The sequence below is a fragment of the Ranitomeya imitator genome, chromosome 3, assembly GCF_032444005.1.
Source record: "Ranitomeya imitator isolate aRanImi1 chromosome 3, aRanImi1.pri, whole genome shotgun sequence".
Lineage (NCBI taxonomy): Eukaryota > Metazoa > Chordata > Amphibia > Anura > Dendrobatidae > Ranitomeya > Ranitomeya imitator.
Window position 1 is genome coordinate 265,956,239 of NC_091284.1, and position 27,897 is coordinate 265,984,135.

Here is a 27,897-nt window from a genome sequence, read left to right on the forward strand (position 1 = left end):
TAGTAGAAGGGGAAAAAATGAAACCCAAAAATGAAACCTTCTGAACTCCAAAGAGACACTTTGACCCCTTCACAAACAAGGAATTCGCACAAAGGACTTGGAACACCATTCTGACCTGCTTCACATGAGACTCCCAATCATCCGAAAAGACCAAAATGTCATCCAAATATACAATCATGAATCTATCCAGGTACTCTCGGAAGATGTCATGCGTAAAGGACTGAAACACAGATGGAGCATTAGAAAGCCCGAATGGCATATGCAGGTACTCAAAATGGCCCTCGGGCATATTAAATGCCGTTTTCCATTCATCACCCTGTTTAATTCGCATAAGATTATACGCACCATGCTGATCTATCTAGGTGAACCAACTAGCCCCCTTAATCCGAGCAAATAAATCAGACAGCAGCGGCAAAGGATACTGAAATTTGACTGTGATCTTATTAAGAAGGCGGTAATCAATACAAGGTCTCAAAGAACCATCCTTCTTGGCCGCAAAAAAGAACCCTGCTCCCAATGGTGACGACGGACGAATATGACCCTTCTCCAAGGATTCCTTTATATAACTCCGCATAGCGGCGTGCTCTGGCACAGATAAATTAAACAGACGGCCCTTAGGAAACTTACTACCAGGAATCAAATTAATAGCACAGTCGCAATCCCTATGAGGGGGCAGGGCACCGGATTTGGGCTCTTCAAATACATCCCGGTAATCTGATAAAAACTCAGGGACTTCAGAAGGAGTGGAAGGCGAAATTGACAGAAATGGAACATCACCATGTACCCCCTGACAACCCCAGCTGGACACAGACATAGATTTCCAATCCAACACTGGATTATGGACCTGTAGCCATGGCAACCCCAAAACGACCACATCATGCAGATTATGCAACACCAAAAAGCGAATATCCTCCTGATGTGCAGGAGCCATGCACATGGTCAATTGAGTCCAGTACTGAGGCTTATTCTTGGCCAAAGGCGTAGCATCAATTCCTCTCAATGGAATAGGATGCTGCAAGGGCTCCAAGAAAAAACCACAGCGCCTGGCAAACTCCAAGTCCATCAAATTCAGGGCAGCGCCTGAATCCACAAATGCCGTTACAGAATAGGACGACAGAGAGCAAATCAGAGTAACGGACAAAAGAAATTTTGACTGTACCGTACCAATGGTGACAGACCTAGCGAACCGCTTAGTGCACTTAGGACAATCGGAGATAGCATGAGTGGATTCACCACAGTAAAAACACAGCTAATTCCGACATCTGTGTTCTTGCCTTTCAGCTCTGGTCAAAGTCCTATCACACTGCATTGTCTCAGGCCTATGCTCAGAGAACACCGCCAGATGGTGCACAGCTTTGCGCTCACGCATGCGCCGATCGATCTGAATGGCCAAAGACATAGACTCATTCAGACCAGCAGGCGTGGGAAATCCCACCATGACATCCTTAAGGGCTTCAGAAAGACCCTTTCTGAAAATTGCTGCCAGGGCACATTCATTCCACTGAGTAAGCACAGACCACTTTCTAAACTTCTGACAGTACACCTCCACTTCATCCTGACCCTGACACAAAGCCAGCAAGATTTTCTCTGCCTGATCCACTGAATTTGATTCATCATAAAGCAATCCAAGCGCCAGAAAAAATGCATCAACATCACGCAATGCAGGATCTCCTGGCGCAAGGGAAAATGCCCAATCTTGAGGGTCACCACGCAACAAAGAAATAATGATTTTTACTTGTTGAGCGGGGTCACCAGAGGAGCGGGATTTCAAATCTAGAAACAGTTTACAATTATTTTTGAAATTCAAGAACCTAGATCTATCCCCAGAAAATAAGTCAGGAATAGGAATTCTAGGCTCTAACATAGGATTCTGAACCACAAAATCTTGAATGTTTTGTACCCTTGCAGTGAGATGATCCACACAAGAGGACAGACCTTGAATGTCCATACCTACACCTGTGTCCTGAACCACCCAAAGGTCTAGGGGAAAAGAGAAACAAAACACAGTGCAAAGAAAAAAAAAATGGTCTCAGAAGTTCTCTTATCCCTCTATTGAGATGCATTAATACTTTGGGCCAGCTGTACTGTTATGACCTGGTGGTTAAGACTACCCGGAATGACCTGATAATTAAACCTCATACAGGACGAGCTCTGGGATGTGGGAACTCTGCTGACCGCAAACCCTAATCCTATCACACACACTAGAAATAGCCGTGGAGCGCTCCTGACCAGACCTAGGCGCCTCGTCACAGCCTAAGAACTATCTAGCCCTAGAGATGGAAAATAAAGCCTACCTTGCCTCAGAGAAATTCCCCAAAGTTAAAGGAAGCCCCCACATATATTGACTGTGAGTAAAGATGAAAGTCACAAACGCAAAAATGAAACAGGTTTCAGCAAAAGGAGGCCAGACTTACTAAATAGACAGAGGATAGGAAAGGTAACTTTGCGATCAGCACAAAAACCTACAAAAGACCACGCAGAGTGTGCAAAAAAGACCTCCGCACCGACTCACGGTGCGGAGGGACCACTCTGCATCCCAGAGCTTCCAGCTAGCAAGACAAAATCATGATAACCAGCTGGACAAGAAAACAATGAACAAATAATGACTATCAGGAACTTAGCTTCTGCAGGAGAAGGCAGGTCACCAGAGAGATCCAGGAGCGAACTGAACAAATGCAAAAACATTGACAGCTGGCATGGAGTAACGATCTGAGAGGAGTTAAATAGAGCAGCCAACCAAAGGATAAACCACGTCACCTGTGTAAGGAACCTCAGAAGCCGCAGCTTCACTCATAGCCACCAGAGGGAGCCCATAGACAGAACTCGCCGAAGTACCATTCACGACCACAGGAGGGAGCTCGACAACAGAATTCACAACAGAGGGCACACACTAACCACGTCACCACGCGCTCTGACCTGAGCGTCACTGCTGAAGACAGAGTGGCGGCTGGAACGGGGAACAGGTGAATATCGCGCAGCACTGCGCTCCCCATTATACTCACCTGCTCCTGGCGCTGTGCAGTCCCTGCTTCCCCGGCGCTGCTGCTTCTTCCTTATGGGAGGTGGAGCCGCATATTCATTACTGTAATGAGCGGTACCATGTGACCGCTCAGTACAAGAAGAAGCTTGCGGCGCCGGGGAAAAGACATGCAGGGACCGCGCCAGGAGCAGGTGAGTATAATTAGCCCCCGCTCCCCTTCCCCTGCCGACCCCTGGGTATGACTCGAGTATAAGCCGAGAGGGGGACTTTCAGCCCCAAAAAATGGGCTGAAATTCTAGGCTTATACTTGAGTATATACGGTAGATACGTTGTCTGAATGTTATGTAAACAGGCTGTTATTTCTCATAGGTCCCTTAAGGTACACTACATTGCTATTGTCACTTGATTTATGCTCATTATTTAACGTATAGGAAAGGTTACGCTCGTTTTGCCTGGCTATTTCTCCTTTACCTACACTGTGAAATGTCACCATGTTGCCTTCTATTTATGTGCACATTACACACTGCATCTCTATTATGTGTTTCCTTACTGCTGTGCTCCATGTGTCAGGAAGGAACAATATGTTCCAGAAGAGGAATGTTGCCATCTTGTGGGCAGTATGAGTAATTTGCTTAGCCTTTATATACCATGTACATTAGTGGAAAATCGAAATGAAGCTGGAATAAAGTTTCACTTTGTTATGCTGCAGGGACTGTATTGTTCAGGTATTTCCTGTGTTATCTTATTGTCTAGTTGTTTTCTGTTTAGTTCTGTAAACCAAAGAAATGCAGTTGCCAAATGGGAGGAGTTGCTTTCCTATCTCCAGTTCCTGCTTAGTGTAAGAGGCCCTTTCTGTTATTTACTAAAGCTAACCGTGCATGTTAGTGAAATACTTGTGTTATCGGCAGTTAGAAGGTTTGTTTCAAGTTGGGTTAAAACGGTAAAGTGCTTGTTAAAATAAGCAACTTTGCAATATACCTCTCACTAAAACTCCTCTCATTTCTCAAGTATGGAGGGAAATGTAATTGTGTTCTGTAGAGATTTGTTGCCTAGATTCCCGGCCACCCTGCAGTCCTCAGACTGGCCAGTTACCTAGGCAATGAGCGTGTGCCTCTGGCAGACTCTGCTGTGAAGCCACCGTGTCCCGGTGGTTCTCCCATGCTGGAGAGACAAAGCTGCCTCTGCTGGCAACATGTGAGAGTACTGTGAGAACACGAATCTGTGGCTTGCTAAAATATTTTCCCAGACTAAATTTAAATTTAATCAATCTAATTTGTCAAATATATTTTATGTAAACAATTGTCTTATTTCTATTGCTAGGCTAGCCCAAAACCTGCGGAAGAGTGATTGGTTACAGAGGTCATGTCACTGCACAGGCTGTGACGTTTGTCACCAACTAAGCAGAAGACAAGCAGGGAACATTGGGGAGGCAGTGTTGGAACTACCAGGAGAACGTCAGCATATAGTCATTACTTGACCTACTTTGCTGCCTATGTGTAACTTTTTAATTAGCTTGGACAACATTAAATGTGAAGAGCGTGATGTTTACATGTCATTTCAGGTGACTTTTCACTATAAGCTGTTGTGTGTATGTGAATCATAACACTATTTCTCGCCATTATATGACGTGTATCCTGCAATTCTCACAAGTTTTCTCCTTTGCAGACTTTGGGCTGACATTGTTGTCACTGGTCTTGAAGAGGGGGTGTGCTGGAGTCAGATGCTCCTGATTTATGAAGAGGTGCATACCTGCTCATGAATCTGCAGCATCTGACGTGCCCATGCTCGGTGCCTGGAGTGAGATTCTCGCCCATGAAATGCCACAGCTCGTCATTAATTAGATGATCTGTATCATCACTTCCCAGCCACACACTGTCCTGCACCCTCTCTGCCCATTTCAGTGGAGCTGGGAGGAACTTGCGTGAAGATGCCAATAGTCGCCAAACCTAGGCGCAATGCCTACAGTTTGCAAATTTTTAAAGCTTTTATACCAGAATTCTGGCATGAATACTTTGTCGGGCCCTAAGTGTTAATTTTCAGTTCTCTCTTAGCTGGTGGGTGGAGACTAGCTGTAGCTGCATTGCCTCCCATACATAGGATTAGGAATGTATCAGTGTACTATTTCTTAATGTAGCACATATACAGAAACAGCAGCATGGAAGACAGTACACAGCACATGGTTACAAATTCGTAGGTCGGTGGACATACAGATCCAGTGTGTGAGGACCCGGACACAAAATATACTGGATGGCAGACAAGTGAAGCAGGATACACTGGAAGCCACAAGAGAGCAAATGAAGAGGAAAACGGCAGGTCAGAAGCAGCACTCAGATGTAGAAAGCGGAATCCTCAGCAGATTGTGGCGCAATAAGAACACACTAACAATGTGGGTTGCTCTCAGGAAAAACTGAAGAAATCATTCAACAGTCTGTTGAGATCATGGCAACAGAAGAAACTGGATAGTGGCAAACTCCAAACCATTGGCAACCGGACACATTAGTCTCACTACTCAAACAAAGTGATATGAGGAACGCCAGACGACACTTGTGGCCATAGGGAAGGGGAATTGTGCTCAGCCCTGAAGATGAGACGGGTGTGTTACATTGAGGGAAGCAGAAGAGAAATGGTCACAACTATGGGAATCGCATATGAATGGCTATATGATGAGCAAGAGGATGCTTAAGGAAACGCTCCTTTTCTCTGGAGCACCGTAAACGTTAAGTCTTTTTTTTTTCCTTTAGTATTTCTTGGTTTGCACTTCATTTCTAAAATGCTTTCAGGATTTTCTTTCAATGTTTTTTTGGACATCTTTTTAGTGTTTTCCTTATGTGTTTTTTCTCTCCCTTGATCAATGAAGAAAATGCGAGCATTTCTTAAAGTAAAAACGCAGACAAAATGCTCCAAGCCTTCCCATTGACTTGTAAAGTAATGAGCTTCTCTCTAGAAAATCCCAGAGGAATAAACTCATTAAAACCCTTGATGTCTTCCAAAGTTTGAAGAACGTTGAAAAACCTGAACATGTGAACAGCAAGTAGTTCTCGCATATAAATTTATAGGACCATTCTTTTTATCGTTTTGTTCCTGCTTTTTTCCGGTGTTTATTTAATCTTAGTGGACTCGCCTAAAAATAGCTGAAAAAAGTGCAGTGCAAACATACTTTTTCAGTTGAGTATATTACTTCTTGTTAACGATTCCACATTTTAGATTCCCTGTTTAATTATGTACCTTTTAGAAAAAAAAATCACTAAACTGAAAATTCATGCACAATAGGAAACAGATTTACAACTAAACCTCTGCACTTACAAGAAGCCAATACGTCCTTTAATGTCTTATTAGAGAAACAATACAGATAACAGATATATTAATACCATGGAAATAAATAGATTGAAGAAATGTTAGCATAACAGAAACAATCCATCTTTTCGCACTCCTGCGCCAGGTTTGTATTCCTTCCGGGTGCTGTGGACACGACGACTTGAGCTACAGTTCATGGCAGCATTGCAATCTAGAGCTATATTGTATTGTTTTAATAGCAGCCACAATCAAGGTATAGGAAGCATGTGACTCCGCAACATTGCCTGTTATTTCCATTGTATATGACCAGTTGTATTGAATTGTACATCAACCTTTTACCTGCCGTTAATAAATCAGTGTAGCAGTTCAGCAAAAATTATTACAGACAGAAATGAAAAAGAAATTGGAAAAAATAAAGAATATTTAGTATTTGTAAATTATTGGCTTTGAAGCAAAAAAAATAATTTTGAAAGCTGGAAATGTTCATTTAAATGTGGAGAGGGGGGAAAAGGATAAAAGCAATTGTGGTATTAAGGTTATAGTTGGCTGCATCATCATGGGATAATTATTACCTGAGAATCCAATTGTTTTGTAGGAAAAGGTGAACAATAAATAAGTTATTTATCAATGATCTACTTTCTGTGTCAAGATGAATTGTAAAGCGCTGCGGAATATATTAGCACTATATAAAAATAAAGATTAATATTATTATTATAATGATATGAAAATACTGTTCACAAGGTCCATTATTGGGAAGCAGTGACTCCCTTACCCAAATAATTAATTAAGTCTTGTAAATCACTGAATGTTAATAGGCTCATGACATCAATAATAGCAAAGTGGGTGAAAAACAATGAACTGTTGTGATTTTTTTTTTTCAATAACTGAATGGCCTTTTGGTTGTGATTCTAAGACTATTCACACCTCCTTTTAGACACTACATTTGTTTGTTTCTTTTTAGAAGTAAACAGAATTACATTGTTTTACTCACTGACTTCAATCAAAGTGAATGTGTTGTTTCCATAGAAACACTTTATATAAATTCATTACTACCGCACAGTCCTCATGCAGTTGTAATGCATGTATGGTTTTTGAGGAATATCCCAGGAAATGTCTTGTGTACTCTTTACTGTTATTGAAAAGCTCTTGTACCCGGGTTGTTGCACCGTGTGTACGAGGTTGCCAGAAGGTTTTTGGCACATTTATGGAATCCGACTTCTCGCTACTCCCTGTTGGGTGTCCTGACAAAGCCTGTTAATAGCTCTGGAGCATTTTTGCTAGTTGTTTCTTGGCAGATTTCTTTCCTATTATTGCCTTAAAATTGAGGTACTTCAATTTACTTAAATCGGTCTGACACAGTATGAAATTCAAGGCTTTTTGCCATTTCTTTCAGACAGATTAATTATATAAATTTTAATGTGCCATGTCCTTAGTTTTTGTGACAAAAATGAAACAAAAAATAGTAATAATCACCTGTCTAGCCAGGAAGTATAATGATGGTACAGTAGGTGCCTTTTTAGAAAATAAAAGAAAGGAGATATAAAAGAAATAGCCGAATAAAAGCATATCCAGTTCTCAAGCATTTGCTTGTCATACAGATAACTGAAATGTTCACATTTCATTTATTTACGGCACTATACATTATACATGTATATATACATGTATGTGAAAAATGATTGGTGATGCTTTTAACCCCTTAAAGGGAATCTGACAGATTTTTGCTGTGTAATCTGAGAGCAGCCCAAAATGAGGGGCAGATAACTTGATTCCAATGATGTATCACTTACAGGACTGCTTGGTATAATTTTGATAGACTCTGTTTTATCTGTTGTAGATGTAGCAGTGGTCATAATGCCAAACTGTGAATAACCCAGCCCACAGCACTGTGTACATTGTCAGCAAGCTGCCAGTCAGTGATCGGGGCAGATTTGCACAGATTAGTCTGAATGCCGTGCACGTGAGACAATGTCAGGCAGTAATAATCTCCTGCTGATAAAACACCAATTGTATCAAAACTACAGCACACAGCCTAGTAGTAAGTAACACATCCTTGGAATCAAGCTCACTTGCCCTATATTATGTTGCTCTGAGATTAAATAGGAATGCCTGCAAACAGATTCACTTTAACCCCTTCAAGACATATGACGTATATTTGCATCATATGTTCTGACAGCGTGTCACCCCACATCTTTCCCAGCACAAGACAGCTGATTTAATCAGCCATAATTTTCCTTTAAAGGGAACCTGTCACCCCCAAAATGGAAGGTGAGCTAAGCCCACCAGCATCAGGGGCTTATCTACAGCATTCTGTAATGCTGTAGATAAGCCCCCTATGTATCCTGAAAGATAAGAAAAAGAAGTTAGATTATACTCACGCGTGTGGGCGGTCCCGCTGCGGTGGGTGTCGTGGTCTGGTCCGGGGCCTCCGATCTTCTTACGATCACGTCCTCTTCTTGTCTTCACGCTGCGGCTCCGGCGCAGGCGTACTTTGTGTGCCCTGTTGAGGGCAGAGCAAAGTACTGCAGTGCGCAGGCGCCGGGAAAGGTCAGAGAGGCCCAGTGCCTGCGCACTGCAGTACTTTGCTCTGCCCTCAACAGGGCACACAAAGTACGCCTGCGCCGGAGCCTCAGCGTGAAGACAAGAAGAGGCCATCATCTGATGAAGATAGGAGGCGCCGGACCGCGACGCCCATCGGACCGCACCGGGACCGCCCCTGGGTGAGTATAATCTAACCTCTTTTTCTCATCTTTCAGGATACATTGGGGGCTTATCTACAGCATTACAGAATGCTGTAGATAAGCCCCTGATGCTGGTGGGCTTAGCTCACCTTCCATTTTGGGGGTGACAGGTTCCCTTTAACAGCCACTGGTAGAGCACTGCTCCACCTGTGACTCTTAACCAGTTAAATCCCACTGTCACTCACTGGCAGTGGGATGATTATGGCTTACAGGCAATGAAAACCCGAATGTCATTATCTCAGTAAATTAGAATACTTTAAAACACCAGCTTGAAAAATGATTTTAAAATCTGAAATGTTGGCCTACTGAAATATATGTTCAGTAAATGCACTCAATACTTGGTCGGGGCTCCTTTTGCATCAATTACTGCATCAATGTAGCGTGGCATGGAAGTGATAAGCCTGTGGTACTGCTGAGGTGTTATGGAAGCCCAGGTTGCTTTGATAGCAGCCTTCAGCTCATCTGTATTGTTGGGTCTGGTGTCTCATCTTCCTCTTGACAATACCCCATAGATTCTCTATGGGGTTAAGGTTAGGCGAGTTTGCGGGCCAATTAAGCACAGTGATACTGTATTTTTTAAACCAGGTATTGGTACTTTTGGCAGTGTGGACAGGTGGCAAGTCCTGCTGGAAAATGAAATTTCCATCTCCAAAAAGCTTGTCAGCAGAGGAAAGCATGAGGTGCTCTAAAATTTCCTGGTAGATGGCTGCGCTGACTTTGGTCTTGATAAAACACATTGGACCTACACCAGCAGATGACATGGCTCCCCAAACCATCACTGATTGTGACTCTGTGACGCAAATTTACTTTCATCTGAAAACAACATCTTGGACCACTGAGCAACAGTCCAGTTTTATTCCTTGGCCCAGGTAAGACTCTTCTGGCCTTGTCTATTGATCATGAGTGGCTTGACACAAGGAATGCGACACTTGTAACCCATGTCCTGGATAGTCTGTGGTGGCTCTTGAAGCAATGACTCCAGCAACAGTCCACTCCTTGTGAATCTCCCCCACATTTTTGAATGATCTTTACTTAAACGGAACCTGTCACCTGAATTTGGCGGGACAGGTTTGTGGTCATATGGGTAGGGTTTTCGGGTGTTTGATTCACCCTTTCGTTACCCGCTGGCTGCATGCTGGCCGCAATATTGGGTTGAAGTTCATGCTGTGTCCTCCGTAGTACACGCCTGTGCAAGGCAATCTTGTAGTTTTCAGCTAATGATCCGCTCGTGCTTCGGGGTGGCCTGTATGGTGTGTGGGGGGGTCACCTGCGCAGTAGCATCTATTGGCGATCTGATACATGCTACTGCAATTGTCTCCACCAAGACGGTGTCGCCTGCGCAGTAGAATCTATCTGATCCATGGATAGCAATGCCTACATGTGAGGAAAGAGACATAGCGAATCACGAAAACTATACTGCATTTCTAATTGGAGGTATTTACCAATATTATTATTAGTACACCTACTACATATTCGGATAGGATCTTGGAGATGGAAATACCACCTCTAACCTCTTTCTGACATTGGACGTACTATTCCGTCCATGTGACCTAGGACTTAATCCCCATGGATGGAATAGTACGTCCAATGCAATCAGCTGCGCTCCTGAGGGGTGCGCGGCTGATCACAGCTGGGTGTCAGCTGATTCTCACAACTGACACCAGGCACTAAGTGCCAGGAGCGGTCATAGACTGCTCCCGGCACTTTAACTCCCAGAACACTGCGATCAAACATGATCGCAGCATTCTGGAACCGGCAGAGGGGCTGACAGCCCCTCTGCCTTTGGATCGGAGACCCCGCTGCATGATACGGGGTCCTGATCGCTCCCATGGTAACCCAATGTCGTCATGATGACATATGGGTTACCAGAGCTGAGAGACTTCCTGTCATGCGCAGTGCATGTCAGGAAGTCTCTAAGGTCAGTGTGCAGGGATTGCAGCACTGAAATATTCTATAGCATGCAGATCTGCATGCTATAGAAGCGATCAGCCTGCACAAAATGATTGTCCCATAGTGGGACAAAGTGTAAAACAAAGAATGCAAATTTTTTTAAAAAATAATTGTAAAAATATATTTTTAAAAATAATAAAAATTAATAGTAAAAAAGATCAATATTTATTCCATCAATAAATAAATATTTGAATTAAAAAAAAAATCAAAACAATAAAAGTACACATATTTAGCATCGCCGCGTCCGTAACGACCTGACCTATAAAGCGGTCGCACTACTTAACCCCTTTAGTGAACACCATTAAAAGAAAAGGCAAAAAAACAATGATTTATCATCATACCGCCAAACAAAAAGTAGAATAACACGCGATCAAAACGACTGATATAAATAAACATGGTACCGCTTAAGACGTCATCTTGTCCCGCAAAAAAACAAGCCACCATATAGCTCCATCACCGGAAAAATTAAAAAAAATTATATCTCTCAGAATAAAGCGATGTAAAAATAATTATTTTTTTATATAAAATAGTTTTTATTGTATAAAAGCGCCAAAACATAAAAAAATATACAGTAAATGAGGTATCGCTGTCATCGTACTGACCCAATGAATAAAACTGCTTTATCAATTTTACCACACGAAGAACGGTATAAACGCCGTCCCCCCAAAAGAAATTCATGAATTGCCTTTTTTTTGTTATTTTGCCTCACAAAAATCGGAATAAAAAGCTATATAAAAAAGGATTGGGGCTAAAGTTAGGGTTGAAGCTAAAGTTAGGGTTAGGGTTGGGATTACGTTTACGGTTGGAATTAGGGTTAGGTGTGTGTCACGGTTAGGATTGTGGTTAGGGTTATGGTTAGGGTTGGGATTAGGGTTAGGGGTGTGTTGGGGTTAGGGTTGGAGTTAGAATTGGGGGTGTTTCCACTTTTTAGGCATATCAGCGGCTCTCCAAACGCGACATGGCGTCCGATCTCAATTCTAGCCAATTCTGCGTTGAAAAAGTCAAACGGTGCTCCTTCCCTTCCGAGCTCTACCGTGCCCCCAAACAGTGGTTTACCCCCACATATGGGGTATCTGCGTACTCCAGACAAATTGCACAACAACTTTTGGGGTCCAATTTCTCTTGTTACCCTTGGGAAAATTGAAAAAAAATGGGGATGAAAAGATCATTTTTGTGGGAAATGATTTTTTATTTTCACAGCTCTGCCTTATCAACTTTAGTGAAACACTTGGGGGGTTCAAAATTCTCACAACACATCTAGATAAGTTCCTTGGGGATCTAGTTTCCAATATGGGGTCACTTGTGGGGGGTTTCTACTGTTTAGGCACATCACGGGCTCTGCAAACGCAACGTGATGCCCGCAGACCATTCCATCAAAGTCTGCATTCCAAAACTGCGCTCCTGCCCTTTCAAGCTCTGTCATGCGCCCAAACTGTGCACAACAACCTTTGGGGTCCAATTTCTCTGGATATCCTTGGGGGAAAAAAAATGCCGGGGAAAAAAAATGCCAGCTAAAAGATCATTTTTGTGGAAAAAAAATTGTTTGTTTTTTTATTTTCACGGCTCTACATTATAAACTTTAGTGAAACAATTGGGGGGTTCAAAGTGCTCACCACACATCTAGATAACTTTCTTAGGGGGTCTACTTTCCAAAATGTTGTCATTTGTGGAGGGTTTCCACTGTTTAGGCACGTCAGGGGCTCTCCAAACGCGACATAGCATCCGATCTCAATTCCAGCCAATTTTGCATTGAAAAGTCCTTCTCTTCCGAGCTCTGCCCATGCGCCCAGTGGTTTACCCCCACATATGGGGTATCCGCATACTCAGGACAAATTGCACAACAACTTTTGGGGTCCAATTTCTCCTGTTACCCTTGGGAAAAAAATTGGGGTGAAAAGATCCTTTTTGTGAAAAAAAAAATGATTTTTTATTTTTACGGCTCTACATTATAAACTTCTGTGAAGCACTTGGCGGTTCAAAGTGCTCACCACGCATCTAGATAAGTTGCTTAAGGGGTCTACTTTCCAAAACTTTTGGGGTTCAATTTCTCCTGTTACCCTTGGGAAAATAAAAAATTGGGGATGAAAAGATCATTTTTGTAGGAAAAAAAAAGGTTTTTTTTTTTATTTTCACAGCTCTAGATAAGTTCCCTAGGAGGTCTACTTTCCAAAATGGTGTCACTTGTGGGAGGTTTCCACTGTTTAGGCACATCAGCGGCTCTACAAACGCGTCATGGCGTCCGATCTCAATTCCAGCCAATTTTGCATTGAAAAAGTCAAACGGCACTCCTTCCCTTCTGAGCTCTGCCGTGCGCCCAAACAGTGGTTTACCCCCACATATGGGGTATCCGCATACTCAGGACAAATTTTACAACAACTTTTTGGGTCCAATTTCTCCTGTTGCCCGTGGTAAAATAAAACAAATTGGATCTGAAGTAAAAAAAAATTTGAAAAAAAGATAAATGTTCATTTTTTCTTTTTTTTTTTAAACATTCCAAAAATTCCTGTGAAGCACCTGAAGGGTTAATAAACTTCTTGAATGTGGTTTTGAGCACCTTGAGGGGTGCAGTTTTTAGAATGGTGTCACTTTTGGGTATTTTCTATCATATAGTCCCCTCAAAGTCACTTCAAATATGTTGTGGTTCCTAAAAAAAAAATCGGTGTACAAATGAGTAATTGCTGGTCAACTTTTAACCCTTATAACTTCCTAACAAAATAAAACTTGTATTCCAAAATTGTGCTGATGTAAAGTAGACATGTGGGAAATGTTACTTAAGTAATTTGTGTAACATAACTGAATTTTCATGCCCTTAAATCACACAAAAGTTGAAAAATTGCAAAATTTTCAAAATTTTCGCCAAATTTCTGTGTTTTTCACAAATAAATACTATCATGAAGTAGAATATGGCACGAGAAAAAAATGTCGTAATCACCGGGATCCGTTGAAGCGTTATAACCTCATAAAGGGACAGTGGTCATAATTGTGAAAATTGGGCCGGTCATTAACGTGCAAACCACCCTTGGGGGTAAAGGGGTTAATACTAGTAAAGTAAGCCGTTTGGTATTCCATGGCATGTTTTTGAAGTATTTCTACCACCACCTTAAATGCATACTTTCTCCTCTTTTTCCAGGTTCATTTGCCGGGCCAATACACGTGGATCCACATGAAACTGCAGTATGGGGAAAGAACATTACTTTGAAGTGTTTAATTGAAGTCAATGAAACAATAACCCAAATCTCATGGGAAAAAGTAATTGGCAAAAGTGTTCAAACTATAGCTGTTCAGCACCCACTCTATGGAATATCTTTTCAAGAATCTTATCAGAATCGAACGACTTTCAAAAACACATCACTTCACGATGCAACAATTGTTATCAATCATGTCGACTTTCCTGATGCCGGGGAATACATATGCAAAGCAGTTACATTTCCACTTGGAAATGTACAGTCATCAACTACTGTGACCGTACTTGGTAAGTCAGTAAGATGGAAAGGATTTCTAGTGTTGCCTTAATTGTGACACTTGTCTAATTGTTGTTTCTATTGCAGATATAGGAACAATGTGTCTGAATTAAACAAATTAAAACGAAAATCAGCTAAACTGTAGAATAGGCTCAAGTCACTTTGAAGGAGATCAGACAAACGGATTTGCCACATCAAACCTCCATAAACACAGCTCTTTGGGCCTGATTCATTAAGACTGGTGTCTTGTGTGCCTACTAATGAATTAGAAGCATCTTACAAGTGCTGTGTGTCTTTGCCAGAAATGTTACCCCAGTCATCGACTGGAGTACATGTCTGATGTAATTTATGCCACGAAAGTGGCATAAATTTTGTTGAATTTGCCAGGCAGGCTTCACTACACCCTGTTACATCTAACTTACCGTAGTTGTTTGTGACATCTCAAAGCGAAGACTTGCTGTGTTTTAACAGCTTTAGTGACATTCTTTAATATAATATATCATTTTCACCTGTAACTGCGTAAAGCCTTTAGTTCAGATGGGGTCAGTGAAGTCCTAGCTCCCAGAACACCTTGTCTGCAGAACAAGCGCTACACCTGGATGTGGATGAGCTGCAATACCCGGCACAGACACGTCTACAGGTGTGCAGTTGTCTTTGGAAAAGAATAAAGAATAGCTAGAAGTGGAGGCCAACATGATACCTTTGATAGTTGACTATATGTTTAATCCCTTAACGATCAGAGGTATTTTTGCTCCCCTTCTTCCCAGAGACATAACTTTTTTTTATTTTTTCGTTAATATGGCCGTGTTAGGGCTCGTTTTTTGCAGGATGAGTTGTACTTTTGAACGACACCATTGGTTTTGCCATGTCGCATACTAGAAAATGGGAAAAAAAATTCCAAGTGTCGTGAAATTGCAAAAAAGTGCAATCCCACATTTGTTTTTGTTTTGCTTTTTTACTAGTTCACTAAATGCTAAAACTGACCTGCCATTAGGATTCTCCACGTCATTACGAGTTCATAGACACCAAACATGTCTAGGTTCTTTTTTTTTTTTATCTAACTGGTGAAAAAAAATTCCAAACTTTGTTAACCCCTTCCCGACCCATGACGCCACGTAGGCGTCATGAAAGTCGGTGCCAATCCGACCCATGACGCCTATGTGGCGTCATGGAAAGATCGCGTCCCTGCAGATCGGGTGAAAGGGTGAACTCCCATTTCACCCGATCTGCAGGGACAGGGGGAGTGGTAGTTTAGCCCAGGGGGGGTGGCTTCACCCCCTCGTGGCTACGATCGCTCTGATTGGCTGTTGAAAGTGAAACTGCCAATCAGAGCGATTTGTAATATTTCACCTATTATAACTGGTGAAATATTACAATCCAGCCATGGCCGATGCTGAAATACCATCGGCCATGGCTGGAAATACTAATGTGCCCCCACCCCACCCCTCCGATCGCCCCCCCCAGCCCCCCGATCTGGCCGGTACACTGCTCCGGCTCCCCTCCGTCCAGTGCTCCGCTCCCCCCGTGCTCTTGTCCGCTCCCCCCGTGCTCCAATCACCCCCCCGTGCTCCAATCACCCCCCCTGCACTCCGATCCACCCCCCCAGTGCTCCGTTCCACCCCCCGTGCTCCATTCCAGCCCCCCCGTGCTCCGTTCCACGCCCCCCGTGCTCCGTTCCACCCCTCCCGCGCTCCGATTTCCCCCCCCCGTGCTCCGATCCCCCCCCCCCCCCCCGTGGTCCCCCCCCATCCCATCATACTTACCGATCCAGCCGGGGTCCCGTCCGTCTTCTCCCTGGGCGCCGCCATCTTCCAAAATGGCGGGCGCATGCGCAGTGCGCCCGCCGAATCTGCCGGCCGGCAGATTCGTTCCAAAGTGCATTTTGATCACTGAGATAGATTATATCTCAGTGATCAAAATAAAAAAAATAATAAATGACCCCCCCCCCCCCCTTTGTCACCCCCATAGGTAGGGACAATAAAAAAATAAAGAAAATTTTTTTTTCCACTAATGTTAGAATAGGGGTAGGGTTAGGGGTAGGGTTAGGGCTAGGGTTAGGGGTAGGGTTAGGGTTTCGGTATGTGCACACGTATTCTGGTCCTCTGCGGATTTTTCCGCTGCGGATTTGATAAATCCGCAGTGCTAAACCGCTGCGGATTTATGGCGGATTTACCGCGTTTTTTTCTGCGCATTTCACTGCGGTTTTACAACTGCGATTTTCTATTGGAGCAGTTGTAAAACCGCTGTGGAATCCGCACAAAGAAGTGACATGCTGGGGAATGTAAACCGCTGCGTTTCCGTGCAGTTTTTCCGCAGCATGTGTACAGCGATTTTTGTTTCCCGTAGGTTTACATTGAACTGTAAACTCATGGGAAACTGCTGCGGATCCGCAGCGTTTTCCGCAGCGTGTGCACATACCTTTAGAATTAGGCTATGTGCACACTGTGCGGATTTGGCTGCGGATTGGCCGCTGCGGATTCGCAGCAGTGTTTCATCAGGTTTACAGTACCATGTAAACATATGAAAAACCAAATCCGCTGTGCCCATGGTGCAGAAAATACCACGCGGAAACGCTGCGTTGTATTTTCCGTAGCATGTCAATACTTTGTGCGGATTCCGCAGCGTTTTACACCTGTTCCTCAATAGGAATCCGCAGGTGAAATCCGCACAAAAAACACTGGAAATCCGCGGTAAATCCACAGGTAAAACGCAGTGCCTTTTACCCGCGGATTTTTCAAAAATGGTGCGGAAATATCTCACACGAATCCGCAACGTGGGCACATAGCCTTAGGGTTAGGGTTGGAATTAGGGTTGTGGTTAGGGTTGTGATTAGGGTTATGGCTACAGTTGGGATTAGGGTTAGGGGTGTGGGGGGGTTAGTGTTAGAGTTAGAATTGAGGGGTTACCACTGTTTAGGCACATCAGGGGTCTCCAAACGCAACATGGCGCCACCATTGATTCCAGCCAATCTCGTATTCAAAAAGTCAAATGGTGCTCCCTCAATTCCGAGCCCCGACGTGTGCCCAAACAGTGGTTTACCCCCACATATGGGGTACCAGCATACTCAGGACAAACTGCGCAACAATTACTGGGGTCCAATTTCTCCTGTTACCCTTGTGAATCTAAAAAAATGCTTGCTAAAACATAATTTTTGAGGAAAGAAAAATGATTTTTTATTTTCACGGTTCTGCGTTGTAAACGTCTGTGAAGCACTTGGGGGTTCAAAGTGCTCACCACATATCTAGATAAGTTCCTTGGGGGGTCTAGTTTCTAAAATGGGGTCACTTGTGGGGGTTTCTACTGTTTAGGCACACCAGGGGCTCTGCAAACGCAACGTGACACCCGCAGACCATTCCATCAAAGTCTGCATTTCAAAAGTCACTACTTCCCTTCTGAGCCCCGACGTGTGCCCAAACAGTGGTTTACCCCCACTCATGGGGTGTCAGCGTACTCAGGAGAAACTGGACAACAACTTTTGGGGTCCAATTTCTCCTGTAACCCTTGGGAAAATAAAAAATTCTGGGCTAAATAATTATTTTTGAGGAAAGAAAACGTATTTATTATTTTCACGGCTCTGCATTATAAACTTCTATGAAGCACTTGGGGGTTCAAAGTGCTCACCACACATCTAGATAAGTTCCTTTCGGGGTCTAGTTTCCAAAATGGGGTCACTTGTGGGGGGTTTCTACTGTTAAGCCACATCAGGGGCTCTGCAAACGCAACGTGACGCCCACAGAGCATTCCATCAAAGTCTGCATTTCAAAACGTCACTACTTCACTTCCGAGCCCCGGCATGTGCCCAAACAGTGATTTACCCCCACATATGGGGTATCAGCGTACTCAGGAGAAACTGGACAACAATTTTTGTGGTCAAATTTCTCCTGTTACCCTTGGGAAAATAAAAAATTGCAGGCTAAAAGATCATTTTTGAGAAAATAATTTTTTTTTTTTATTTTCATGGCTCTGCGTTATAAACTTCTGTGAAGCACTTGGGGGTTCAAAGTCCTCACCACACATCTAGATTAGTTCCTTTGGGGGTCTAGTTTCCAAAATGGTGTCATTTCTGGGGGATCTCCAATGTTTAGGCACACAGGGGCTCTCCAAACGTGACATGGTGTCCGCTAATGATTGGAGCTAATTTTCCATTTAAAAAGCCAAATGGCGTGCCATCCCTTCCGAGCCCTGCCGTGCGCCCAAACAGTGGTTTACCCCCACATATGGGGTATCGGCGTACTCAGGACAAACTGGACAACAATATTTGGGGTCCAATTTCTCCTATTATCCTTGGAAAAATAGGAAATTCCAGGCTAAAAAATCATTTTTGAGGAAAGAAAAATTATTTTTTATTTTCATGGCTCTGCGTTATAAACTTCTGTGAAGCACCTGGGGGTTTAAAGTGCTCAATATGCATCTAGATAAGTTCCTTGGGGGGTCTAGTTTCCAAAATGGGGTCACTTGTGGGGGAGCTCCAATGTTTAGGCACACAGGGGCTCTCCAAACGCGACATGGTGTCCGCTAACAATTGGAGCTAATTTTCCATTCAAAAAGTCAAATGGCGCGCCTTCCCTTCCGAGCCCTGCCGAGTGCCCAAACAGTGGTTTACCCCCACATATGAGGTATCGACGTACTCGGGAGAAATTGCCCAACAAATTTTATGATCCATTTTATCCTACTGCCCATGTGAAAATGAAAAAATTGAGGCGAAAAGAATTTTTTTGTGAAAAAAAAGTACTTTTTCATTTTTACAGATCAATTTGTGAAGCACCTGAGGGTTTAAAGTGCTCACTAGGCATCTAAATAAGTTCCTTGGGGGATCTAGTTTCCAAAATGGGGTTACTTGTGGGGGAGCGCCAATGTTTAGGCACACAGGAGCTATCCAAACGCGACATGGTGTCCGCTAACGATGGAAATAATTTTTCATTCAAAAAGTCAAATGGCGCTCCTTCCCTTCCGAGCCTTACCATGTGCCCAAACAGTGGTTTACCCCCACATGTGAGGTATTGGTGTACTCAGGAGAAATTGCCCAACACATTTTAGGATCCATTTTATCCTGTTGCCCATGTGAAAATGAAAAAATTGAGGCTAAAAGAATTTTTTTGTGAAAAAAAAGTACTTTTTCATTTTTACGGATCAATTTGTGAAGCACCTGGGGGTTCAAAGTGCTCACTATGCATCTAGATACGTTCCTTGGGGCGTCTAGTTTCCAAAATGGGGTCACTTGTGGGGGAGCTCCAATTTTTAGGCACACGGGGGCTCTCCAAACGTGACATGGTGTCCGCTAAAGAGTGGAGCCAATTTTTGATTCAAAAAGTCAAATGGCGCTCCTTCCCTTCCAAGCCCTGCCGTGCGCCCAAACAGTGGTTTACCCCCACATATGAGGTATCAGCGTACTCAGGACAAATTGGACAACAACTTTCGTGGTTCAGTTTCTCCTTTTACTATTGGGAAAATAAAAAAATTGTTGCTAAAAGATAATTTTTGTGACTAAAAAGTTAAATGTTCATTTTTTCCTTCCATGTTGCTTCTGCTGCTGTGAAGCACCTGAAGGGTTAATAAACTTCTTGAATGTGGTTTTGAGTACCTTGAGGGGTGCAGTTTTTAGAATGGTGTCACTTTTGGGTATTTTCAGCCATATAGACACCTCAAACTGACTTCAAATGTGAGGTGGTCCCTAAAAAAATGGTTTTGTAAATTTCGTTGTAAAAATGAGAAATCGCTGGTCAAATTTTAACCCTTATAACTTCCTAGCAAAAAAAAATTTTGTTTCCAAAATTGTGCTGATGTAAAGTAAACATGTGGGAAATGTTATTTATTAACTATTTTGTGTCACATATCTCTCTGGTTTAACAGAATAAAAATTAAAAATGTGAAAATTGCGAAATTTTCAAAATTTTCGCCAAATTTCCGTTTTTATCACAAATAAACGCAGAATTTATTGACCTAAATTTACCACTAACATGAAGCCCAATATGTCACGAAAAAACAATCTCAGAACCGCTAGGATCCGTTGAAGCGTTCCTGAGTTATTACCTCATAAAGGGACACTGGTCAGAATTGCAAAAAACGGCAAGGTCTTTAAGGTAAAAATAGGCTGGGTCATGAAGGGGTTAAAAAAAAAAATAAAAAAAATGGGGCCATTTTCCGATACCCGTAATGTCTCCATTTTTCGTGATCTCGGGTTTTGTGAGGGCTTATTTTTTTATGTCGAGCTGACGTTTTTAATTATACCATTATACTATTTTGGTGCAGATACAATGTTTTGGTTGCCCGTTGTTGCATTTTAATGCAATGTCGCGGCGACAAAAAAATAATAATTCTGGCGGTTTTACTTTTTTTACACTACACCGTTTAACAATCGGCTGAATCCTTTTTTTTTATTGATCGGGCGATTCTGAACACGGCCATACCAAATATGTGTAGGTTTGATTTTTTTTTTTTTTGTCTTATTTTGAATGGGGCGAAAGGGGGGTGATTTGAACTTTTTTTTATATATATATATATGGAGACTATTGAAGCATGCCAAAACTAAAAAAAAAAAGAAAATGCTTTAAAAAAAAAAAAAAAAAAAATTATATATATATATATATATATATATATATATATATATATATATATATATATATATATATATATATATATACATATATACAGTGGGGCAAAAAAGTATTTAGTCAGTCAGCAATAGTGCAAGTTCCACCACTTAAAAAGATGAGAGGCGTCTGTAATTTACATCATAGGTAGACCTTAACTATGGGAGACAAACTGAGAAAAAAAATCCAGATAATCACATTGTCTGTTTTTTTTAACATTTTATTTGCATATTATGGTGGAAAATAAGTATTTGGTCAGAAACAAAATTTTATCTCAATACTTTGTAATATATCCTTTGTTAGCAATGACAGAGGTCAAACGTTTTCTGTAAGTCTTCACAAGGTTGCCACACACTGTTGTTGGTATGTTGGCCCATTCCTCCATGCAGATCTCCTCTAGAGCAGTGATGTTTTTGGCTTTTCGCTTGGCAACACGGACTTTCAACTCCCTCCAAAGGTTTTCTATAGGGTTGAGATCTGGAGACTGGCTAGGCCACTCCAGGACCTTGAAATGCTTCTTACGAAGCCACTCCTTCGTTGCCCTGGCGGTGTGCTTTGGATCATTGTCATGTTGAAAGACCCAGCCACGTTTCATCTTCAATGCCCTTGCTGATGGAAGGAGGTTTGCACTCAAAATCTCACAATACATGGCCCCATTCATTCTTTCATGTACCCGGATCAGTCGTCCTGGCCCCTTTGCAGAGAAACAGCCCCAAAGCATGATGTTTCCACCACCATGCTTTACAGTAGGTATGGTGTTTGATGGATGCAACTCAGTATTCTTTTTCCTCCAAACACGACAAGTTGTGTTTCTACCAAACAGTTCCAGTTTGGTTTCATCAGACCATAGGACATTCTCCTAAAACTCCTCTGGATCATCCAAATGCTCTCTAGCAAACTTCAGACGGGCCCGGACATGTACTGGCTTAAGCAGTGGGACACGTCTGGCACTGCAGGATCTGAGTCCATGGTGGCGTAGTGTGTTACTTATGGTAGGCATTGTTACATTGGTCCCAGCTCTCTGCAGTTCATTCACTAGGTCCCCCCCGCGTGGTTCTGGGATTTTTGCTCACCGTTCTTGTGATCATTCTGACCCCACGGGGTGGGATTTTGCGTGGAGCCCCAGATCGAGGGAGATTATCAGTGGTCTTGTATGTCTTCCATTTTCTAATTATTGCTCCCACTGTTGATTTTTTCACTCCAAGCTGGTTGGCTATTGCAGATTCAGTCTTCCCAGCCTGGTGCAGGGCTACAATTTTGTTTCTGGTGTCCTTTGACAGCTCTTTGGTCTTCACCATAGTGGAGTTTGGAGTCAGGCTGTTTGAGGGTGTGCACAGGTGTCTTTTTATACTGATAACAAGTTTAAACAGGTGCCATTACTACAGGTAATGAGTGGAGGAAAGAGGAGACTCTTAAAGAAGAAGTTACAGGTCTGTGAGAGCCTGAAATCTTGATTGTCTGTTTTTTTAACATTTTATTTGCATATTATGGTGGAAAATAAGTATTTGGTCAGAAACAAACAATGTGATTTTCTGGATTTTTTTTTCTCAGTTTGTCTCCCATAGTTGAGGTCTACCTATGATGTAAATTACAGACGCCTCTCATCTTTTTAAGTGGTGGAACTTGCACTATTGCTGACTGACTAAATACTTTTTTGCCCCACTGTATGTATGTATATATATATATATATATATATATATATATATATATATATATATATAGATATATATATATATATATATATATATATATATATAGATATATAGATATATATATATATATATATATATAGATATATATATATATATATATATAATTTTTTTTTAATTTTTTTTTTTAAAGCATTTTCTTTTTTTTTTTTTAGTTTTGGCATGCTTCAATAGTCTCCATGGAAGACTTGAAGCTGCCACAACCCGATTGGCTCTGCTGTATAGAGGCGATGATCAGATTGCCTATATGTAGCTGAATTACTTTCTATGAGTGCTGACCACTGGCTGGCACTCACAGCAAGCTGGTAGAGACAACCATAGACGTCTCCAGGAGACCTCTGGTTGTCATGCCAACCCACCAGTGACCTGCGATCACCTGACGGGGGTCACCTGTGGGTAGATTTCCGGTATGATTGCCGGAAGCGCTTGTTAAATGCCACTGTCAGTTTGACAGCAGCATTTAATGGGTTAATTGCTGCGGGTGGATCGCAATTCCACCAGCGACTGTTCAGGGCACAGTTCCAGGAAAGATATGGCTCACCGCCGGAGCCCACATCAAAGGTAGGGAGACCGACGTGACTGTACTATTATGCCCAATGTTGGAAAGGGGTTAAAGAACTTTTGCTGCCATACTCAACCAATCACATAACAAATAGGAGGTCGTCGCTTCAGGTAATGTTGGCAAAAACTAATATACAACAGTCCAGCAAAACTATACCATCAGGTTTGTCGACCATCCAGAGATTCTTGGACTGTCTGTAAAATTAGGGCTATTATTTTCGCCTGAATGTAAAAAAAAAATTTGATGCGTCAGGAATTTTTTTTGAAGGTTGGTAAACAGATTATGACTGTAATTATCAATTATCATTTCACAAGGAATGTAACTAATGTCTAAATATGCAAATTGGGCTGCACACATGTATCACTCAGTATACTACTTATTATGGTATTGAATGAAAACTATTGGCTGCGATTGATAAGCTGTCTGAGTAGTAAAAAAAATAATCAAGTTGGCAACCCTGTGATTATTATTCATTATGCTTTTCACAATCCCCACCAAAAAGTGCAAGGGTAATCTTGCCTTACTCATGAAAAGACACTAATGGCTTTCCATCCTCAAGGAATGCACATGTCAGCGAGACTATACACATGGGATTCAGATACAGATTTCAATAAAGTGGAATGTTGTATGAAGAGCTTGTTGGATTATCTGATCTTTACCAATATCAGAAGGATAGAGGTCAATTAATTAGCTGATATTCGCCATACCAGAACAGCACAGCTCCATCACTATGCAGTTGTCTGTTTCCATGCTCTTCTTAAGGAGCTGAGCTGCATCCCTTGGGAGCACTAAATAATGTACAGAGCTGTTCTGGCCCCATACAACATACATTACATCCGGCTGCTTCCATAGCTGCACACTGACTAACAATGTTATGGAGCCTGGCAGAAATCAGAGTGTTCTACTTCTTCACTTTGTCCTCTTAGTATCCTGTTGGGAGTAGTCCTCATTGTAATAATATGTGATGGGAAATATGCTCAGACACTATCTGACAAGCGGCTCAGGGCCAGGATCATCTCTTCTGGCTGCAGGGGCTCCATTACAGAATAGTGAACGACAGCTAGGGATCTCTGGAAAGGACCATGTCTAGCTCCATGACTTAAAAGGAGGGGTTGTTTAAAAAAAAAAAAAAAAAAAAGCTTGACTTGCCAATTAAATGCCCCACTGTTCCAGTAGTCCCTGGTGGTGTGGCAGTCATGACATTTTGTCCATCATTCATGTAACACTGGCAAGCCAATTGCTGGCCTCGGCTGTAATGATTGCATATACATCATGAGACTGCTGAGGAGAGTGGCGGCATCGATGGTGTGAATGATGGATGTAATGTCATCTCTGCACAAACTTACAAACTTTAGAGTAATGGTTGTTTAAATGGCAACCATCGTGTTAATTTTCACTTCATAAATCAATAGTACACAAGAAAATAAACAACTTTATAAGACATCTTATAAGAGAAATTTGCTCTTTTCTCCTCGATTGACCTCTCACTGCGAATTCATGGGTAAAATCTGTATTCAGATAGGAGATGGCTGTTGGTGCTTTTAACATTCTACGGCAAGAGGAGCTAGAGGCCGACATTCTGCTGCAAGTCATCCTCATTTAAAAGAAAGTTCCAGTTCTCTATAGAACTATAGTGCCATTGCAAGCGGCAGCTTCCGCTCCCGTCCCAGGGCTGATGTGCGACAAGGACCTGTCGTGACGTCACGGTCATGTGACCGCGACATCATCATAGGTCCTGCTCACACCAGCCCTGGGAGCGGAAGCTGGCGCTTGCAATGGAGCGGTCCCGGGAGCGTCCAGAGGAGCGGAAAAGGCGGCGGAGGGTGAGTATAGCAGGACTTCCAACGGGCCTTCGGAAGGTGAGTATATGTTTATTTGTTTTTTAAGTCTCTATACTACGTGGCTCTGTGCTGGCCAATATACTATGTGGCTGGACAATATACTCCGTCGCTGGGAAATATAGTACGTGACTGGGCAATATACTATGTGGCTGGGCAATATACTATGTGGCTGGGCAATATACTCCGTCGCTGGGAAATATAGTACGTGACTGGGCAATATACTATGTGGCTGGGCAATATACTATGTGGCTGGGCAATATACTATGTGGCTGGGCAATATACTATGTGGCTGGGCAATATACTACGTGGCTGGGCAATATACTACGTGGCTGGGCAATATACTACGTGGCTGGGCAATATACTATGTGGCTGGGCAATATACTACGTGGCTGGGCAATATACTACGTGGGCTGGGCAATATACTACGTGGGCTGGGCAATATACTACGTGGCTGGGCAATATACTACGTGGCTGGGCAATATACTACGTGGCTGGGCAATATACTACGTGGCTGGGCAATATACTACGTGGCTGGGCAATATACTACGTGGCTGGGCAATATACTATGTGGCTGGGCAATATACTATGTGGCTGGGCAATATACTATGTGGCTGGGCAATATACTATGTGGCTGGGCAATATACTATGTGGCTGGGCAATATACTAAGTGGCTGGGCAATATACTACGTGGCTGGGCAATATACTACGTGGCTGGGCAATATACTACGTGACTGGGCAATATACTACGTGACTGGGCAATATACTACGTGGCTGGGCAATATACTACGCGGGCTGTGCAATATACTACGTGACTGGGCAATATACTACGTGGCTAGGCAATATACTACGTCGCTGTGCAATATACTACGTGACTGGGCAATATACTACGTGACTGGGCAATATACTACGTGGCTGGGCAATATACTACGTCACTGGGCAATATACTACGTGGACATGCATATTCTAGAATACCCGATGCGTTATAATCGGGCCACCATCTAGTTGACTTAATAAATACAAATTAAAGGGATTTTTTTCTCTTTATCCATTTTAAAACATTTTCTGCTCTTATTTCATAAAAATCCTGCTGAAATCTAGTCATTAAGGCCACATGTACACATTGAGTATTTGGTCAGTATTTGGTTTAGTATTTGTAAGTCAAAACCAGGAGAGGAACGGTCAGAAGAAGACTATAATAGAAACACGTCACCACTTCTGTATTTATCACCCACTCCTCGTTTTGGCTTATAAATACTGAGATAAGAAGTGCACCAAATACTGAATGTGTGCACATGGCCTTAGAAGTACAGTACAGACCAAAAGTTTGGACACACCTTCTCATTTAAAGATTTTTCTGTATTTTCATGACTATGAAAATTGTACATTCACACTGAAGTTATCAAAACTATGAATTAACACATGTGGAATTATATACTTAACAAAAAAGTGTGAATAACTGAAATTATGTCTGATATTCTAGGTTCTTCAAAGTAGCCATCTTTTGCTTTGATGACTGCTTTGCACACTCTTGGCATTCTCTTGATGAGCTTGAAGAGGTAGTCACCGGGAATGGTTTTCACTTTACAGGTGTGCCCTGTCCGGTTAATTAAGTAGGATTTCTTGCTGTATAAATGGGTTTGGGACCATCAGTTGTGTTGTGCAGAAGTCTGGTGGATACACAGCTGATAGTCCTACTGAATAGACTGTTAGCTGCTTTTTTGTTGCCATAATACAAATTCTAAGTAAAGAAAAATGAGTGGCCATCATTACTTTAATAAATGAAGGTCAGTCGGTCCGAAAAATTGGGCAAACTTTGAAAGTGTCCCCAAGTGCAGTGGCAAAAACCATCAAGCACTACAAAGAAACTGGCTCACATCAGGACCGCCCCAGGAAAGGAAGACCAAGAGTCACCTCTGCTTCTGAGGATAAGTTTATCCGAGTCACCAGCCTCAGAAATCGCAGGTTAACAGCAGCTTAGATTAGAGACCAGGTCAATGCCATACAGAGTTCTAGCAGCAGACACATCTCTACAACAACTGTTAAGAGGAGACTTTGTGCAGCAGGCTTCATGGTAAAATAGTTGCTAGGAAACCACTGCTAAGGACAGGCAACAAGCAGAAGAAACTTGTTTGGGCTAAATAACACAAGGAATGGACATTAGACCAGTGGAAATCTGTGCTTTGGTCTGATGAGTCCAAATTTGAGATCTTTGGTTCCAACCACTGTGTCTTTGTGCAACGCTGAAAAGGTTAACGGATGGACTCTACATGCCTGGTTCCCACTGTGAAGCATTGAAGAGGAGGTGTGATGGTGTGGGGGTGCTTTGCTGGTGACACTGGGGATTTATTCAAAATTGAAGGCCTATTGAATCAGCAAGGCTACCACAGCGTCTTGCAGCGACATGCTATTCCATCCGGTTTGCGTTTAGTTGAACCATCATTTATTTTTCAACAGGACAATGACCCCAAACAGACCTCCAGGCTGTGTAGGAGCTATTTGACCAAGAAGGAGAGTGATGGGGTGCTACGCCAGATGACCTGGCCTCCACAGTCACCAGAGCTGAACCCAATCGAGATGGTTTGGTGTCATGATCCCAATGGCAGGGGATCACAAAAGGACAAGCACAAAAAAACAAAACAAGCTCTAGGGTGATGGAAACAGCTGACCGCGATCCTGAACCTAAACACACAACTAGCTGTAGCCGGGGAACGTGCCTACGATGATTCCTAGACGTCTCGCGCCAGCCGAAGGACTAACTTCCCCTATTAGAAG

At 42.5% G+C, this 27,897-nt stretch overlaps 1 protein-coding gene across 3 annotated transcripts in view; it reads left to right on the forward strand.

Annotated features, from left to right (window-relative positions):
* Positions 1 to 27,897, forward strand: part of NECTIN3 (nectin cell adhesion molecule 3) — a 255,441-nt gene that overhangs the window by 54,242 nt on the left and 173,302 nt on the right. For all 3 annotated transcript variants that reach the window (XR_011319221.1, XM_069756443.1, XM_069756442.1), the window contains exon 2: positions 14,093 to 14,434. Coding sequence is in view for 2 of the 3 variants with exons in the window: in XM_069756443.1 (XP_069612544.1) it covers positions 14,093 to 14,434 (342 nt within the window). In the remaining variant the exon portion in view is untranslated. The remainder of the gene's footprint in view (positions 1 to 14,092; positions 14,435 to 27,897) is intronic.